Raw genomic sequence first — 17,643 nt, forward strand, 5'->3', positions numbered from 1 at the left:
GTAATGGAACAGCTTTAGAACATAAGGAATGAATAGACTCACACACTGGGTAGGTCAGTGGTTCTGAAAGGATTATACGATGAACAGGCAAGACGTTATAATTACTGTCTGTTGGACCCAGTGGTTCCTAATCTTTATAAGAAGCACTTGGAGGATTCTTGTTAAACATACCGATTCCTCCTTCAGATGGTTGTGACACGGGTTATCCTCATTCTGAGAAATGCTGGGAGAGACAGTGCAGTCTGGGAGTTGGATTAATCCTAAGCACAAAGTGGAAGCTAGAGCCTCGAGTATCTAGGGTGAACTGACAGAGTCAAAAGAATAATTAGGAAAGCAAACTAGGGATGAGAATTAGAAAAACTTAATTCAAATAAAAAATACGATTTGATTTCCATTGATGTGGATGCTACAGATGGGTCCGAGTAGAAATGGACAATGAACACATAGGTAGAGGGGTTGGTATTGGAGTTCAAACCCAATATAAGGGTGCCAAATTGAACTTAAGAAGGGAAGCATGCATTTATTCTTTCAATTAGTTAATATTTTTGAACATTGCCTGATAGCCCCTGTTCTAGGCACAAGGAATACAGCATTAAATAAATAAATGCCCCAGGGAACTTATTTTCTAGTGAGGGGAGAGATGATAAATAAATTGGTAAACTATGTGGCGTTCCAGATGATGATGATGATGTTGTAACGAAATGAAGGTAACACTTACATAGTGCTTCCTGCAGGTCTAGTACTTTTAAACCTATTAATTAATTTAAGCCTCATAAGTCTTGTGAGATTGGTAATATTACCCTCCCCGTTTTACTGATGAGGAAACCGAGACACAGAGAAGTGAAGTAATTTGCCCAGGATCATATGGCTAATAAGTGGTGAAGTCAGATTTGAACCCAGGAAGACTGGCTCAGAGAACTGTGACTAAGTACTGTAGAAAAGCTAATCAAGAAATAGGCATAGGAAGTGCTGAAAATGTGTGTTAAGTTTTAAATAGGCCAGCCAGGAAAGTGTCACTGAGAAGATAATATTTAATAACAACTTGAATGAGGGAACAAGGTAAGGGATATTAGGGAAAGAAGATTCAAGGGCAAGTGCAAAGGCCCTGAGGCAGGAATAAGTCTGGTGTGCCCAAGGCTCATAAAAGAGGTCAGGTTGGCTGGAACAGAATGAGTAAGAAGGGGAAGAGTAAAGGATGAAATCTGAAGTTAACAGGGGGTCCTGATTGTATTGGGCATTATAAGCCAGTGAAAGGACATTGGCTTTATTTATTTTTAAAGATTTTATTTATTTATTTTTTTCCCCTCAAAGCCACAGTAAATAGTTGTATGTCGTAGCTGCACATCCTTCTAGTTGCTGTATGTGGGACGCGGCCTCAGCATGGCCGGAGAAGTGGTGCGTTGGTGCGTGCCCGGGATCCAAACCCGGGCCGCCAGCAGCGGAGCGCACGTACTTAGGAGCACACATACTTAACCGCTAAGTCACGGGGCCGGCCCAGGACATTGGCTTTACTATGAGTGGAAAGCTATTGACAGATTCTGAGGAAAAGTGTGACATGATCTGATACTTGAACATAACATGATCACTTTGGCTTCTGTGTTTAGGATTGACTTTGGGGAGCAAAGACAAAAGGAGGTAGAACAATTTAGGAGGCTGTTGCATTAATTTAGGTGAATGTTGATAGTGGCAAGGACCAGGATTATAGGAGTAGAGATGATGAGAGGTGGCTAGATTCTGGTTTTATTTTGGTAATATAGGCAATAGCATTGAATATGTGGCGAGGAGTGGAGGGTGGCCCCAAGGTGTTTGTCTTGGGCACCTGTGAGATGATGTCTTGGGCACCTGAGTAGATGCCATCTACTAAGATGGGGAAGGCTGCAGGATCAGCAGATTTGGGAGATATGATTAGGAGTTCTGTTTCGGAGATGTTAACTTGGAGATGTCCATATACATCCAAGTAGAGATCTTAAGTAGGTGGTTGGAATTGCCAGTCCTGAGTTCAAGGCAGAGGTCTGGGCTGGAGATACAGATCTGGGAGTTAATAGATGGTATATAAAGCCAGGGGAGTGAGTGAGATCAACAGGGGTAGACAGAAAAGCAAAGAGGTCCCAAATAACCTTGGGGCACTCTGTTTACGTGTCAGAGAGATGAGGAAAAACTAGCTAGAAAGACTAAGAAGTAGCCAGGAAGGTGGGAACCAAGTAGAGGAAATGTTTCAAGAAGATAGTGCTCAGCTCAGTGGCCAATGCTTACATGACCAGTGTCATGTAAGGTGAGTGAGAGTTGGCCGTTGGCTCTAGCGAAGTGCGGGTCATTGGTGATCTTGGCACGTACAGTTTCGTTGGAGTGGTGGGATGCAATGCCTGATGGGAGTGGTTTCAAGAGACAGCAGAAGAATCGGAGACCCTGAGTGCTTGGAGTTTTGCTATAAAGGATAGCAGAGAAATGAGGCAGTAGCTGGACACAGGTTGCAGAGTCAAGAGAGATTTTGTTGTTGTTTAAGATAAGAGAATTTGCATCATGTTTTTATGCTAATAGTAATGAATGAGAGAGGGAAGAATAATGATGGGGGATGGGAGCATTGCTGGAGCATCTGATGTTCCTGAGTAAGTAAGAGGGAATGGCATCAAGGACCCTAGTGGAGGGATTGGCCTGGCATTGCAGCACAAGAGAGTTCATCTTGAGGAAGAGGTCAGGTGGTAAGCCACAGATCCGTGTGGGTGGGCTGACGTGGTGATAGGAGCTTTTGGAAGTTCTTTTCTGATTACTTATATTATCTCAGTGTAGTTGAAAATAAAGTCATGAGCTAAGAGTGAGTTTGGAAGAGAAGGAATAATTCCTCAGCTCAGCAGAATCAGGGATGGTTCTTGAGCCTGCTACCAAGCTTCATTTTATAGAAGGGCGAGGTAACGTGCCTCAGAGCAAGGCAGGTTTTCCTAGGCTTTTGGTCCTGAGAGCCATTGCCCAGAGAAGGGACTGGACACAGTGGTTGTCAACCCTGGCTGCACAGTGAAATCAGCTTAAAAAAAATTCAGATGCCAGGGCCCCGTCCTTGAGATTCAGAGTAAATTGACCTGGGGTGGGTCCTGGAGAAGCAGTGTTTTGTTTTTACTCTTGCAAGTGATTTAATGAGCAGCCAGGATTGAGAACCACTGGGCTCGAGCCTTTTTACCATTTTAATAAAAAAAACATGTAGTTCATTCATAAAGAATGTGAACATGGTCCCTTGATAATAGTATGATTCCTAAAATTTTTCATAGAGAAATATGTTCAGACACTCATGTGCTAGAGACATAAATGCAGTTATGATGATATAAATTACATTAGGTAGAAACTTCAGGTTTTTGTTTTTTAATCACCAATGACAGTCCCCAGGGTGACTACTAATACTTTGTTTTGTCCATGTTAATTTCAGTATGGCTTCAACATGGTCATGTCTCATCCACATGCTGTCAATGAGATTGCATTAAGCTTGAACAACAAGAATCCCAGGTAAGCTTGCTTGGTAACATGCAAATCTAAGTCTAACTTGAAAAAGCAGAGAGCTAGTCAACACTTAACCAAGTTAGAGTTGGGAAACTTTCAAGTGCTGCTCTTTGAATTAAGATTGCCAGTAGACTCCTTGGCTGTGTAGATAGCTGGGTTACATTCTTACCTGTGGCAGAGCTGAGCACCTGGTGACAACTCGAGCCCCTTCACTGTTCTCTTCAAGCTTTCATTCTGTTCGAGGCCTGGTACTTAGCATCTTTGCAAATTTACCAAAATTTGGTGGAGAACCTGAGGTTGCCAGGTTGTCGGAACTGGGGCCAGGAGAGTCTTGATACAGACTTCGCTACACCACTTATTGTGGAAAGCTAACTAAAGCCACTCTCCCTTGTCTGCGCTTCACTTGCAACATTTACATATGTAGCTTCTATTACCAAACAAAGAAATAAACAAAAAAATAACTGTGCATGCAGGTTTCTTTTTATATGCACTTTCCTGTAAAGGCCAGTCCCGTGTATTATTCACATCACAGATTACCTCTGGAAGCATGTCTTCATCAGTTCATTTTTGTTATTGTAATGTGTTTTCTATTCTGGTGAGGGATTCTGCCTTTCCCACATGTTATTCCCTTTCATCAGATACCTCTGTATAGACTGTGTATCTGCAAACTGTGAATTCAACTAAAATGTCTGATTATAAATTAGATCCTTTCTGATTTAGAATACAACGCAAACCATAAAGTCCTGTTTAAATGTTGAATATTATTATTTCAAACTTGCCCTGATTGAAGCTTTTGCAGCTTTGTGATTGCTTCCTTAATTTACTAGAGTCCCAAGTAGTCATGCTTCTTTGTCCCTGCCTTCCACTACAGGGAAGTCATTATTCATTTTTCTTAAGACAATCCATGCTGTGGATTATCAGAAGGGTCTTTGTTTAGAGGTTGGCAATAGCTTTTATTCCAGAAAAAAGATGAAATACTGAAGTGATCTTATTATGAAGAAACAATGCTGTCCTTCACATTGTTTTTGAAAACTTAGGCTGTATCTCTAAGGTTCTCCTTCTAAAAATATTTCAGTTTTATTTTCTTTTCTTGATTCAGAGAAAATATTTTTGTTATTAGCACAGCTGTAATTCAGTTCGTTTCAGCTCTCCTGCATGGGAAGAAGGAATGATGGAAACTTGCCTTGTCATAGGGGATTTTTATGATGCTGTCTGCAAATTAGCAGATTTGAAGTGTAGGACATTAATTTCAGTTGATTTTGAACTTTTTTGGGATGTGTTTTATCTCTGACTCTAAAACCAGAGAAAATATTTAACGAATGGTTTGTTTTCCTGAATATTCCCAAGTTTCCTTTTTTTCTTTAGCTTATCAATAAAACTTTTTCAGCCATATTGTACTGAGTCTCACCTGATGATAGGACTAAAAGACTAATCTTCCCAGAATTGATTTTCATTAGTGAGTAATTTGTAATTTGGGGAGGGGGAACATGCCTTCCAAATTTGCTACCCTAGATAAATCACATATCTAGAAGTTAGTAAAGGTTTAAAAATGTACTTTCCTGTAATTATGTCTTAGTAAAAGTTTAAAGAACATACGCAGACAAATATTTTGTTATTATCATATCCATCTTGGAAGGAAAGAGCAGCTGATTCATCATGTCACTTTCACTGATCTGTGTTTTTCTTTTTTCTTTTTGTTTTGGCAGAACAAAAGCTCTTGTCTTAGAACTGTTGGCAGCCGTTTGTCTTGTCAGAGGCGGGCATGAAATCATTTTATCAGCATTTGACAACTTTAAGGAGGTAGGATACTCCATAGTTTTAAAAAGAAGGCTCACAGAAACATCTTATATTTGGATATCTTTAAAGAGAATGATTTGCTTTTTCTGTGTGTTTGTTACCTTTTTTCATTGTTGAGATATAACTGACATATAACATAGTAGTTTCAGGTGTACAACATAATGATTCAACATTTTTACATATTGTGAGATGATCACCACAGTGTCTAGTTAACATCCGTCACCGTGATTTACCTTTTTATTTATTCTAGGGCCTAAGGGGTATAATAGTTAATTTTCTAAGACATCACTAAGGGAGAAATAATGAACTTTTGTCTAAATATCTTAAACGGATGCATCAAGCTTTCTTTGGTGTCTCATTTTCAAGAGAAGTTAAAAACTATTTGCAGTACTGATTTTCCTTTGGAGAATATGGACTAGCCAATTTGAAAACAGGTTTTGTTAAATGTATGTGGTTCTCATTATGGTTGATTTTTGAGCATCCGCTATGTAAATTGTACGAACTCTTTCATCATCGTTTCTTTCTTCAAATCATATGTATTATTGCTTTGCTGGATGCTATGAAAAACCTATCAAATAAGTGCAAACACTGATTTCAGCAGTTGGTGATCTTAAGCAGCTGACCTGTCACAGGCAAACAATAAACCAATGGACGTGCATGGTTGAAAATGGAAACTAAACAACTACCAAAGAAGAAACAATTACACATAGATGATATTAACCCAAGGACTCACCAGCCAGTTGCCCTTGGTGGTGTGCATGTTACATGGCCAGGAAGAGTGCCTGTTTGCTCCCTAGTATGTGCCTGACATCTGAGGCTACTTTGAGGTAGGACATTACAAAGGTAATTGAAGGCACTTGGAGCCCCAGGTTACAGTAGGACCCTCAGTCAAGTTGTGCCTTATCCTGGCGATCCCATTGGATTCCAGATGCTGTTGGATTAAAATCCAGAGTTCAGAGGGACTTCCAAACTCTCACCTTTCCTGGGAGCCTCTGGAGTAGGGCCCAGCCAGTATTTGTTGAGAACCTACTATGCCAGAGGCTGTGCCAGGTACACACATGAAACCATTTGGTTCTATAAGAACATCTGTGAGACAAGTATTAGTATCTCCATGTAGAGAAGAATAAACTAAAACTCAAATACATCATTTGCTTCTGGTCACATAGCTAGATAAGTGGCAGATCCAGGATCAGAATTTGGTGCTCCTGATCCTGAACTTCCCTTTCAGGTGACATTTGGGCCCACTTGGGTGTGACTCTCCTGAAGGAAATACTGAATTAGATGGGACCTTGGAGCCATTCCTCCCACCCTACCCCCTTAATTGGACTCAGTACCCCTGCTGCCAAATGTACTAGAGAGTGACCCCATAATTCTGTACATGGGCTGGGAAGCTTCAAAGGTGTCAACAGGGAAAACAGTCCTGCTGTCTCTTTATTTGAGTTGCCTCCCTCCCCCCAGTTACTGCTTTAAGATTTTGATATTGTCCATTTTGTTAATGCCAACCATGGACACAACCAAATATTGTCTTTTTATCTATCCAGCCTCAGTGATAGTGAAAAAATATCCAGGTTCCAAGAAAATGTTGAAGAATAATAGTGAATCTTCAATTCATATTCTGACTTTCAAAACAAATAAGAGTCTTGGGAGATAAGAGTGTATGAATGATTGTTTCTGAATGTTTTTATATATCATATATCAGTACATAAAATTTACAATTATAAAGAAATAGATGTTTGGGTGGAAGGGTCTAATATGAAAGTGAAACAGCATGTGCATCTAATATAACTCCAAAATCTTGATCATTAGGCCGTATTTGAACACATCACATGCCAAATCCTTCACACGCTGGAAGCACTTACTCTACGGTGATCAGTGACCCTTGTTACAATATGGGCCATATTATAACAAGCATCTGATTGTACTGCAGGTCAAATTATGTGCTAAAATTATAATTGCATAGAATCAGTATTAATTAAAGCTAGTAAATCATGAGATGAATGTTAATTTTGTTTTCTCATAGGTAAGATATAGTGCCCTTCTTATGCATAACAGGAATATAAATACTTGCAGAATTGAGTTTTAATTATCTCTTGTCAGAATTGTATCTGGTTTAGCCAATTAGGGCATAGTGTGTGCTTAGTTGAAAAAGAAAAAGTAATCCTACTAAATCTAATAGCTGGCTATACTACATGAGAACTAAATTAATTTTGACTGAATTTTTAGAGCTTTAACCAAAATCTGCCTCATTTCTGTAATTACTTATGAATGATGGTGGGTGTTTAAGTTCTGATTCTCCTTGGACAAGCATTTACATCTTAGAGGAACCAGTCCACGCGGGAAAGGGGACAAGGACAGAGCTGGTTCTCTCTGTGCTCTTGGCCTGCATTAACCTCAAGCTGTGGTGTCCATGTAGACAGACCAAGCAAAGGGATTAATCCTAATTGCCTTGTGAATGAGGACAGGACAGGAGCATGCCCCTGAGAAACTTGATTCTTATGGGGTCAGAAGAGCATCAATCTATTTATCTGTTCAATCTGAGGCTGAAAAAGGTGTTCCTTTATATTGATCTTGCTTTTTAAAACAATGCAATGCCACTCACAGCCCAAAGTCTTTTAAATCCCTTCTTTTCCTTTCTCCCATCTTTATGTGAGTGGATTGTTTTTTTTCTTATACATCATAGTGAAGAGTGTATTCTTTAATCTTTTTGGCAAAAATGTCAGCGGAATCTTCTGGCTTTAGGGAGGTTTGGGAGCCAGCTGCTCTTGATTAGGAAGAGTTGTCCTTTTGATCTCAGATGCCTGTGCAGATAGGGTTTGGTCAGTGAGTAATACCTATTGAGCTGTCCGTGGCAGAGCGAGTACCATACTAGGTACCAAGATACCAGGGAGGAGGGCCACAGGAGAGCCTTTGCCCTCAAGATTGTTGTTAAAGCTTTTTATCCCATTTAGAAAGTTGGGATTCCACTCATCTCCTTAAGAAGGGTGAAAGGATTATTCCTGTTTTCACTGGGGGAACTGGTGAAGGGTGGTTCAGCATCAGACATCAGTGTCTATTTTTGCAAATAAAGTAATAGGCATTGGAGTAGCCAGACCCTTTGGACTTTGATCATTGTTAGAGCAGAGCTGAGACACCAGGTGCTAAAAGGAAATTTAAAGATCACACGTCTTAAGGATGTAGCAAGATTTTTTTTTCTACTTGAGGCAACAAATCCGTTCTGTCCTATTTGGACTCATTAATTCAAACATAAATTGAAGGAAGGTATCCTTTAGCTTCTGATAGATTTTTATGTATAATTGCATCCATTTCTCATATTACAATTAATATTCAGAATCCCAATAAGTTTGGTTTTCTGTTTTTTTGCAAAGGATCTTGCTATATGTCTTATGTTGTCTGACGTACATGTTTTAGAAAAATAGGAAGCACTTCCAATTTATTGGTATCTGATGGTGGGAAGAGTATTAACCCAAGGCCTTGCTTTTTGTGGGTGTGGGGCTTGGGGCCTAAGCCTGGTGTCACTGAGCAAGCACATATATCTCCTCAGTGTAGATGATGATAAGTGAGTTTTAATTACATAAATTCAGATTTGTACCATACATGGTTTATGACATGCCTGAAAATGTGAGTGTAGAGAGTAGATGAAGACTAAACCGTTAAGTCAGTCATTATGCAACTGGAATTCTTTTGTCTTAAAAAAATTTTTTTTTAATAAAGGGAATTAACACTGGTTTTGGTGTTGAAACATCTCCTCATGCAAATTGATAGTCCTGAATTGAGGATCAGAGTGAGAATAAGGAGTCATCTGTTTTTCCTTATTGGCTAATTTAGGTACGTGGAAGGACATATTACCATCTTCCCTAAATTGGTACTTTCTTAGTTGCATGGCAATATACGTTTTTGAGCATTTGGCCTACCAGACAGAAAACAATATATCTAGAAGTAAAGGTCACTCTGTTGATATTTGCATTAGTTCAGGGTCTTGTTTGCAAGAAGCAGAAACTGATTCTAACAAACAAAAGAAAGGGTTGATTGGAAGGATGTTGAGAAATGCATAGGGTTGACAAGGAGCCTGGAGAAACAGGCCTGGGAAATGGGCAGGCATTCCTAAAATGCGGCTAGATTCTCAGGCTGTGCCCTTGAAGCTGAGCCACCATAAACACTATTTGGGGTTCTGATCATGCTTTTTCTTCTCTCCCAAATGACATGAACCATAGCTAGCAATCCGCTGGGTCATAAAACTACTCTTACTGGTTAAGCACATCAACTAGCGCCTGCTTTAGAGTTATAAACACTATATGTAATCCAATTTCCCTTAGGAACCTTGAGGTCTTCTACCTAGACCCTGCTCTCCTCAGCTTTTCTTCGTCTTCCTAATTTTTTACATTACATTCTTTAATATATCTGAAAAATTGCCTTTAAGAGAGTGTCTCCAAAAGTCTGGCAAAAAAAATGCTCCCATTTGAAATCAAAGGGAAGAAGTACAGAGACCGCATAGACTGTAATGGAATAGCCTCCTCTGACACTAGTAATAAAAGCCTCTGAGGGCTTGGAGCTACCAGCCCCCCAGGCTGCTGAGAGATGCACCTGGAGTTCATCAGAATTCCAAATCGATTATAACTGTTCTCATCTGCTTCCAAAATGACAGCATCTGGTTTTAACAAATAAGCCTGAGGCCTGAGTTTGGTTATTAAAGTCCCAGCTCCTTCCATGTAGATAGATGGAGCCTTGTGAAATGAGTCACTCAAGGCCACCAGCTCTCTTGTACACAGCACTCTTGGCAGTAGCCGTTATTTTTTTTGCCTATTGCTAGAAGGCTTCTTAAGAAAGCTGATGTGGTTTAGCTACTGGGCATCTGAAAGCACTCGTGCTACACATTATTAAGTTGATTTAAGAAAGCCTGTCAGGTTTTATTTACCATGGACCAAATTGGGCAGGAAAGAGAGCAGACATTTTGGTGTGCTTCCAGCATCCCTCTGAGTTTAATCCCATCTAATCTAACCTCTGGAACATTTGAGGGTATAAGATTATAAATCCAGCACAAGACCTTCCAGATAACTCCATCCATGGTAAAATTTTCAACATGGAGGGAAGGGGACTTTTTTCAGTCTCTCACTAAACTAGAAGCAACGTATTCTCTCAAATCTCAAATTATGGGAGCTACAGTTCAGGAGCATGTGTGTATTTCACATATCAGTATGGCCAGAATTAGATTAATATGATTCACCAAGACTCTTTTCTGGCCAGTCTGTCTTCTTAGGATCAAGAAGCAAAGGCACAGTAGTTATTTTTTTAGACTGTTCATTGACTGTTGCAGTTACTGCTTGTACATAATAAATTACCCCAAACTTAGTTTTATTAGGCTCATGGCTGCTGTGGGTCAGGAAGTCAGGCCAGGCATGGCAGGGATGATTGTCCCTGCTTTATCATGTCTAGGGCCTCCTCAGGGAAGATCTGATTGACCTAGGGGCAGGAATTCATTTGGAAGCTTCTTCATCCAAGTATCTAGTTTCTTGGCTGTGATGACTCCAAGGTTGAGCTCAGCAGAGCCTATCAACCAGTGTGCCTCCATGTAGAACTCCATGTGGCTGGAGCTTCTCATGGCATGACAGCTGGCTTCCAAGAGGGAGCATCCAGGAAGAAGCATCCAGAGAGCTGGCATTCAAAGAGACAGAAGTTGCAACAAGTCTACTGAGCTGGTCTCGGCAGTCAACCACCATTTTGATGGTTATGAGTGAGTCACTAAGGCCAATCCAGATGCAAAGGGGAAGGCAATGACTTCACTTCTTGATGGTGGAGTGTGAGAGTCACAGTGCAGAAGAACATGTGGAGTGAGAGAGGCTGTTGTGGTCATCTTTGGAAAATACAGTAACTTTTCAAGAATTACCAATGCATCTCTAGTTGGTCTCTTTTCTCTCTCTTCTTCAGTCAACCCAATACTTGGTTTCTCCTCAGGACCGAAAGTTTTATAACCTTTTTCATTGGCAATAGAAAGGTTAGTCACTACTTCTTTCAAGCCAGTGTTTTATGGGCAAACAATATTTTGAGAGCCTTTCTAGAGGACAAAGGAGCCATTTACATAGGATTTCTGAGCCTCCGGTAATGAACTAGTTATTTGTTCGTCATCTGTGTCTTTATCGTCTAGTAAGGAAGGGAAGGCATGTATCCTGCTGATCATTAAGGGATGAGTCATGCTAACTTACTGAAAAAACTTTTGATGAATATTTGACTGCCACTGTGTGTCAGAAACGTTAGTAAACACTGGAAATAAGAGTAGGGCCTCTTATTCATTTTCCTAAGAGGGAGCATCCCAGTCTAGTTAGGGAAACAGATACATATTTCAACAGTTACACTGCTAGGCTCTCTAAAGGTAAATGCCCCAGGTGCTTTGCAAAGAGGAGGAACAACCAATCAAGAGGAGATGGAAGAAGGCAGGCAGATGGGGTAGGAGCTCTCAGGGGAGGCTTCCTGTAGGAAAGGGTGCCTGAGCTGAGTTTAGGATAAATAAGAGTTAACCAGGTGTATTAGTTTCTTATCATTGCTGTAACAAATTGCCACCCACTTAGTGGCTTAAAACAACACCGATTTATTATTTTACAGGTCTGTCAGACGTATAAAATGCATCTACAGGGTGGTGTTCTTTTGGAGAGTCTATTTCCTTGCCCTTTCAGTTTCTAGAAGCTGCTTACGTTCTGTGACTCATGGCCTCTTCTCTGACTCTGATCCTGTGCCCTCTTTCCTTTAATGACCCTTATGATTACATTGTGCTCACCTAGATAATCCAGGATAATCTCCCCATCTCAAGATCCTTAACTTAATCGTATCTGCAAAGTCCTTTTTTACGTGTAAGGTAAATATTCACAAGTACCAGGGATTAGGACATGAATGTCTTTGTGGGGGCCCCTATTCAGCCTATCACACCGGGTAAAGATGTCATTTTATACAAAGAAGGTGGCATCTTAATAAAGCTGCAGGGACTTCAGTTTACCTTGATTCTCCAGTCTTATAGGGAGCAGGGTGTAGGAAGAGAAAAGGTGGATAGGAAGTTAGGGACAGATCAGGAAGGACCTCATTGCTTGTTCCAGAGTCTTCGTGTTGCCATGTAGCCTAAAGGTAGCAGGGAGCAGCTGTAGGAGATTTGTTCCCCAGTCTTCTCCAAGCGTTGGCTGTCTAGATCGACTCTCAGTTATTAAAGAAATGGCTGTTCTGTTTTGCTCCGAAAGTCCGTTGGCCCTGGGCTCAGCATGAGGTCACTTTGAGAGAGCAGGGTGTGGTTGGGGTCTGAGGTTTGTTTCAGAAACGTTGCATTTATATTTCACGTTTCTTGGGCCTCTTCCTCCACGGACAGACAGTTGTCTGCTCCCTCAGCTGTTGTATTCCTTCACTTCTAACATCTTCAGGACTTTCCTTTGATGTGGGCATGGGGGAGCTAAAATAAAAAAATAATAAATAATAAAAGAGGAAGTACAGAGGATAGTGTACCTGGGGATAGATGAGATTATCACGGTGTCTGACGAGCATTTGTGGAGATGCTTGCTTTTCAGCCTGACTTTAATTAAACCCTCCCCTCTCCCCACAAGCCTGAGTACAATTTTATGCAACAGGGAGCCTCATCTTCTATTTCATTCTTAGCAGCCACTTTTTTTTTTTTAAATAGGGTGTTGCTTCTTTGTTATTTTTATTCTTGTAAAAATGCCATTTCTAAAACCTGTGCCCTTTGCCAACTGTAAAACAATTGGCGTTATGTGCCCTTATTTCATATTCTGGGAAGATAACAATGAAAGACCTCCAGAAAAAGCAGTGAGGGCTGTGTGTTACTTTAAGACCCCATAGAATCTGAAACAGAGGCTGGCACAGGTCCCTGCACATGGAGCTTTCACTTGGGAAGTGTCTCTATGGCATTTAGATGTTGTTATGGTTGTAAGGTACATAAGGATGGTATGAAGTGCTCTGCTGTGAGTTGATTAGAGAACTTGAATCAAAACTCTTAACAGCTTTGGCAATATCACCACCAACTCCATTAGAATGGGAATTTCTAGTTGCTGCTCAGGACTTAGTTGCCATTCTGGCATTTATTTCTGCAGAGTAATGTTAAAGGTCTATTTTAGGATCACCTTGTTTCTCCTGTGCGAAAGAACTGCCTCCCTATTCTTTGTCTCCCTCACTTCACCCTGACTTGCATAGTAAGGATCTTTTTTAAAAAGTCTGTGTTGTGAGACTTAAGTATAATTTAGTGTTCTATATTTGTTCTAGATGCTTTTTAAAGTAGTTTTATATTAAGTGAAAATAGAAATAATTGTTTTTGTGTCAAATAATTCTGGATTATAGGTTATTTTAGTGGTCATTAAATCCAGTGCTAAGCCCCAGATCCAGGGCTACATTAACCATCTTATTAAATAAGCTCCTAGGTTTAAATAGAGCTCTTAAAATAATTATGAAAATGCTTATGCTGGATGTGTTAACTAGGAAAAGGATAAGATAAATCATATATATATGTCGTATGTAAGCATATGTGTGTGTGTATGTTGTGTGTGTGTATTATGAGTAACAGCATAAAAATGTATTTATGCAGAGCAACAAGCCCTAAAGGGAAAACGATGAGAGGGTTTGGAGTGGTAGTGTTGTTTCTGTTTTGTGTGTGTGTGTTTATTTCTGTTGCTTGTAGTGTTTGGGAAGTGACATTATGCCTCACGTGGCTGAATGTCCTTATTGTGCAGGGTCAGATTTTTCCCCCTCGTAGCATTTCATATGACTAGCTTTCTCTTGTCTTTTCTAGAGATGCTCAGTTATCTTTTGTGTAACATCTCACCGAAAATAAAGGCATTAATCATTACCACCTTTTTTTCAGAACTAATAAACAAAATCAAAATTCTTTGGAACTTCTAGGGAGTTGTTGAGCAAATATATTTCTTACCATGGAAGCAGCACTGTTATAAGATCAGGAGAGTTTGACAGAAGATAAAAGGCATGAGTTTTTTCCCACAGGAGTTTCTAATGCTTTGAAAAAAACTGGACTTACTTGAATAGGTATTTAATTAAGGACCAAATGTATGCTAAGAATAACAATAATTCAAAACTTTAAGAATTGTGCTTATATTTATATTTTTATTCCCTATTGTAATTTAAACTAACGTTTTAGATGTTATTGCCAGTGAATGTGCTTATTGAGCTTGACTCTCTGTGAGTCAAATTTAGATTTCATTTGAAATTTAAATACTTGTAAAACATAAGCACATCTTTTATTTATTTGGTCATGAGCAGAGTTCATGAATATATTCCATTTTATTCCGTGTTGTAAACACTAGCTAGTATATTTGTCATGTGTACAAAAAAGGCATATACATATATAGAAATAGTAAGGCTCCCATTTATTGTTCACTGAGTGCCAATAGGCTAGTATATATTCCTTTAATTCTGAGATCTACCCTATGCAGTGTAGGAGTAAGGAAAGAGAGGTTCAGGGTAAATAAATCTGACATACTTTAGTAAATGGCAACTTTGGGATTTTTACCCCAAGGCTGACAGTCAGCCTTATATAACCTGTTGTCGCATACCAAACACTTGCTACACATGATCGTATATAACCTCAGTTTTCCACCAAAAAGCGAACCTCATTGGAACAGTTATAGATTGGGCAGATTATGGGAGTGTTTGAAGTTATTTGTAAAATGCAGGACAAAGTGGGCTGTTGGTATAGGGCCCAAAGAAAGCGGATAGGTCTTGAGGAGGATTATAAAAGAAGGAAGAGACTCGATTCGGTTGGTGGAGGGCTTTCTGGGAACAGAAGAAGAGACTGGCGCGAACTCTGTCTTGGAGCAGTAGAAGTCAGAATAAATGTGCTGGTTGACAAGGAAAAATATCGGACGGGGATCTGTGTTCCAGAATAAAGCATGACAGGAGGCAAGCATGGTTAAACTTCTAAGGAAGTAATAGTGGAGAGATTTGAAACCTGTGATTAAAAAAATCTCAATTGGAAGATAGATAAAAGTGGGAAGGAAAAGAACAAGGGAAAGGGAAGTAACTAATAGTTATAAAGTACTTTACAGTTTATCAAGTGCTTTTACATCTGTTTTCATTTGATTCTGTGGAAATCTGAGAAGGGCATTTTATGTAATTCTAAGTCTTAAAGAATATCCATACTCTGCGTAGAATACATTGGAGGGGAGAGATACTGGACACATGGTTCAGGCGTTAAATAACTGGGTCCTGGACCAAGTTTGTGGCCATGACAATGAGTATGAGGCCTCAAAATTGAAGAGAAGTCAGCAAGAGACAGGGTGATCCACTGAATATGGGGACAGACGTAAGAGGAGAATAGGAATCTATTCAAATAGTATACATTTAATTAAGAAGAAAGCACAACCACGATGGACAAATCTGATCTGGGAATTTTTTTTCAGGTGGAGGAAATAAGGTTTGTTTTTATTAAATTCATTTTTTAGTGATGGTAAAATGCCCAATGTGAGATTCTTGGTTCTGAACTGAAGATCACACACGAGTGAACAGGCTTAAACAGAGGTGGCTAGGGATTGTGTGTGTGTGATCCAAATAGAGAAGGAGAATGTGACTAAGGAGGTGAACTCCCCAGGCTGGAAGAAGAGTGAGGAGGCCAGGCTAGAATGGGCTGGAAGGATGCTCGGAAGAGACCAGCACAGAACACAAAGGATAGTCGAGAGGATACCTGGTGGGTCTGGTATCTTGTGCTGCAAGTTCCTGCTTTAGGTGACAGGTTAGTCAAATGGTCTCTATATCCTTTCCAGTTCTACAATTTTATGTTTCTATGTAAAATTTTGTCTACTCATGCCTGTGTGTATAATATATATTATGCATATATATTCAGGTAGTCCCATCTGAGAGAGGTTAAATGCTTCATTGACTGCAGATATAAAAACAAAGTACCTAGATAATAAAACGGTAGGTACAAAAATTTACAAACAAGAAGACAAAGTAACAAAAGTCCAAGGCCAGTTGGTAGGAGAGTAACAAGCTTGAAGTAAAAATAGATCACTGTGATTTTAGATTACGTTGTGACTTTAGTCCCTAGTTCCCTTTTGTAACCACCTGGAAATGGCTGCATCAGTCTCTAAACCCAAGTCGCATTGAAAACATCTGCAGGTTGTCAAAGGAGCCTGCTGCTTCCCTAACCAGAAGGTGAGCTGGATGTGCTGGGCACACTGTTGGTACTTGCCACTAGTAAGGGCCTGTCTGGGAAAGCGTCCCTGGCTTGGGCAGTATTTGAAAGACGGAGCTTTCGAGTCATTAGTTAGGCTTTTTATTTCCTGGCTCCTCCATCATACCCCAGACTCTATTCTGTGCACTGTAGTTTAACAGCCATTCTTTATTCCTTTCACCACAGTGGTGCATGTGGCTCCTGCCCAACTCTTTCATTCTCTAGATCAGTCTGCCAAGGATATATAGTCAGAGTTCGTTTTCATTCACAACAATTGACTGAAACACACTCAGGAGAAGAAAATGGCTCAGTGGTTCCTGATTACGGTCCAGCAATCACTGTCAGTTACCCTTCATCGTGAAGTTGAGCTCTCGGACAGAATTTTCCCCCTCAGCTCTGCGTCACTGGAGAGTGGAAGTGGCCAATCACAGTAACGTGAGCCAAGGCTCTGTTTTGTTTCGGCAGTTTGGTTTTTGCCATGGAAAATGAGGGCTCCTTCCCCACCGTTAAATATACTGGCAACACATATGGTATTCCACATTTACTGGTACACCACTAAGAACAACACTGAATTTTCCATTTTGAAGTCTTTTCCAGGAATAGGTGTAAAACTCGGAAATAGTGTATTCCCTGTGGTTGGTATCAAGGATATGTATAGTGCACTGGTAAAAGATAATCATCTTTTTGTTCCTTGCATATTTGTTCTTGATTGTTTGATACTGTAGCATGTCAACCGTTCCTGGACAAATCTGTTTACTGGGGTGGGTTTGCTGAGTCTGATGCTCCCTGCACTTTGGGGTATGCATGTCCTGTAGACCATGTGGAAGAAGAGAACTGTTTCTCTCTCTCTCTCATATTCTTGCTTGGAATCTAAGATTCACTTGGCTTTGGGAAAAGAATATCTAGCCTTGTACTGAGCCTCCATGTGACAGAGGGGGGCATATCCAAGAGACAACCAGAGAACAGTTAGAGACTGCTGCTGTCCAACCTGGTAAATGCCAGGGGTTGTACCTGGCCGTGTCAAAACATAGGAACTGAAGGGAAGTCTTTTTTTTCCCCTACCTTGTAAACTGGTGGAGGGCTCTTTTCTATGTGGAGAAACTTGCCCAGTCTCTGAATGGTATGACTTCATCTTCATGGAGAGATGGCAGATATAGTTGTTCAGATATAGTTGTTCTTTATAAGGTGTGGTTGAC

At 40.2% G+C, this 17,643-nt stretch overlaps 1 protein-coding gene across 11 annotated transcripts in view; it reads left to right on the forward strand.

Annotated features, from left to right (window-relative positions):
• The window catches only part of FMNL2 (formin like 2), a 398,204-nt gene that overhangs the window by 334,280 nt on the left and 46,281 nt on the right, over positions 1–17,643 (forward strand). For all 11 annotated transcript variants that reach the window (XM_058548973.1, XM_058548970.1, XM_058548965.1 and 8 more), the window contains 2 exons: positions 3,416–3,492; positions 5,193–5,286. In XM_058548973.1, coding sequence (XP_058404956.1) covers positions 3,416–3,492; positions 5,193–5,286 — 171 coding nt within the window. The remainder of the gene's footprint in view (positions 1–3,415; positions 3,493–5,192; positions 5,287–17,643) is intronic.

Source organism: Diceros bicornis, chromosome 10 (genome assembly GCF_020826845.1).
Source record: "Diceros bicornis minor isolate mBicDic1 chromosome 10, mDicBic1.mat.cur, whole genome shotgun sequence".
Taxonomy (NCBI): Eukaryota; Metazoa; Chordata; class Mammalia; order Perissodactyla; family Rhinocerotidae; genus Diceros; species Diceros bicornis.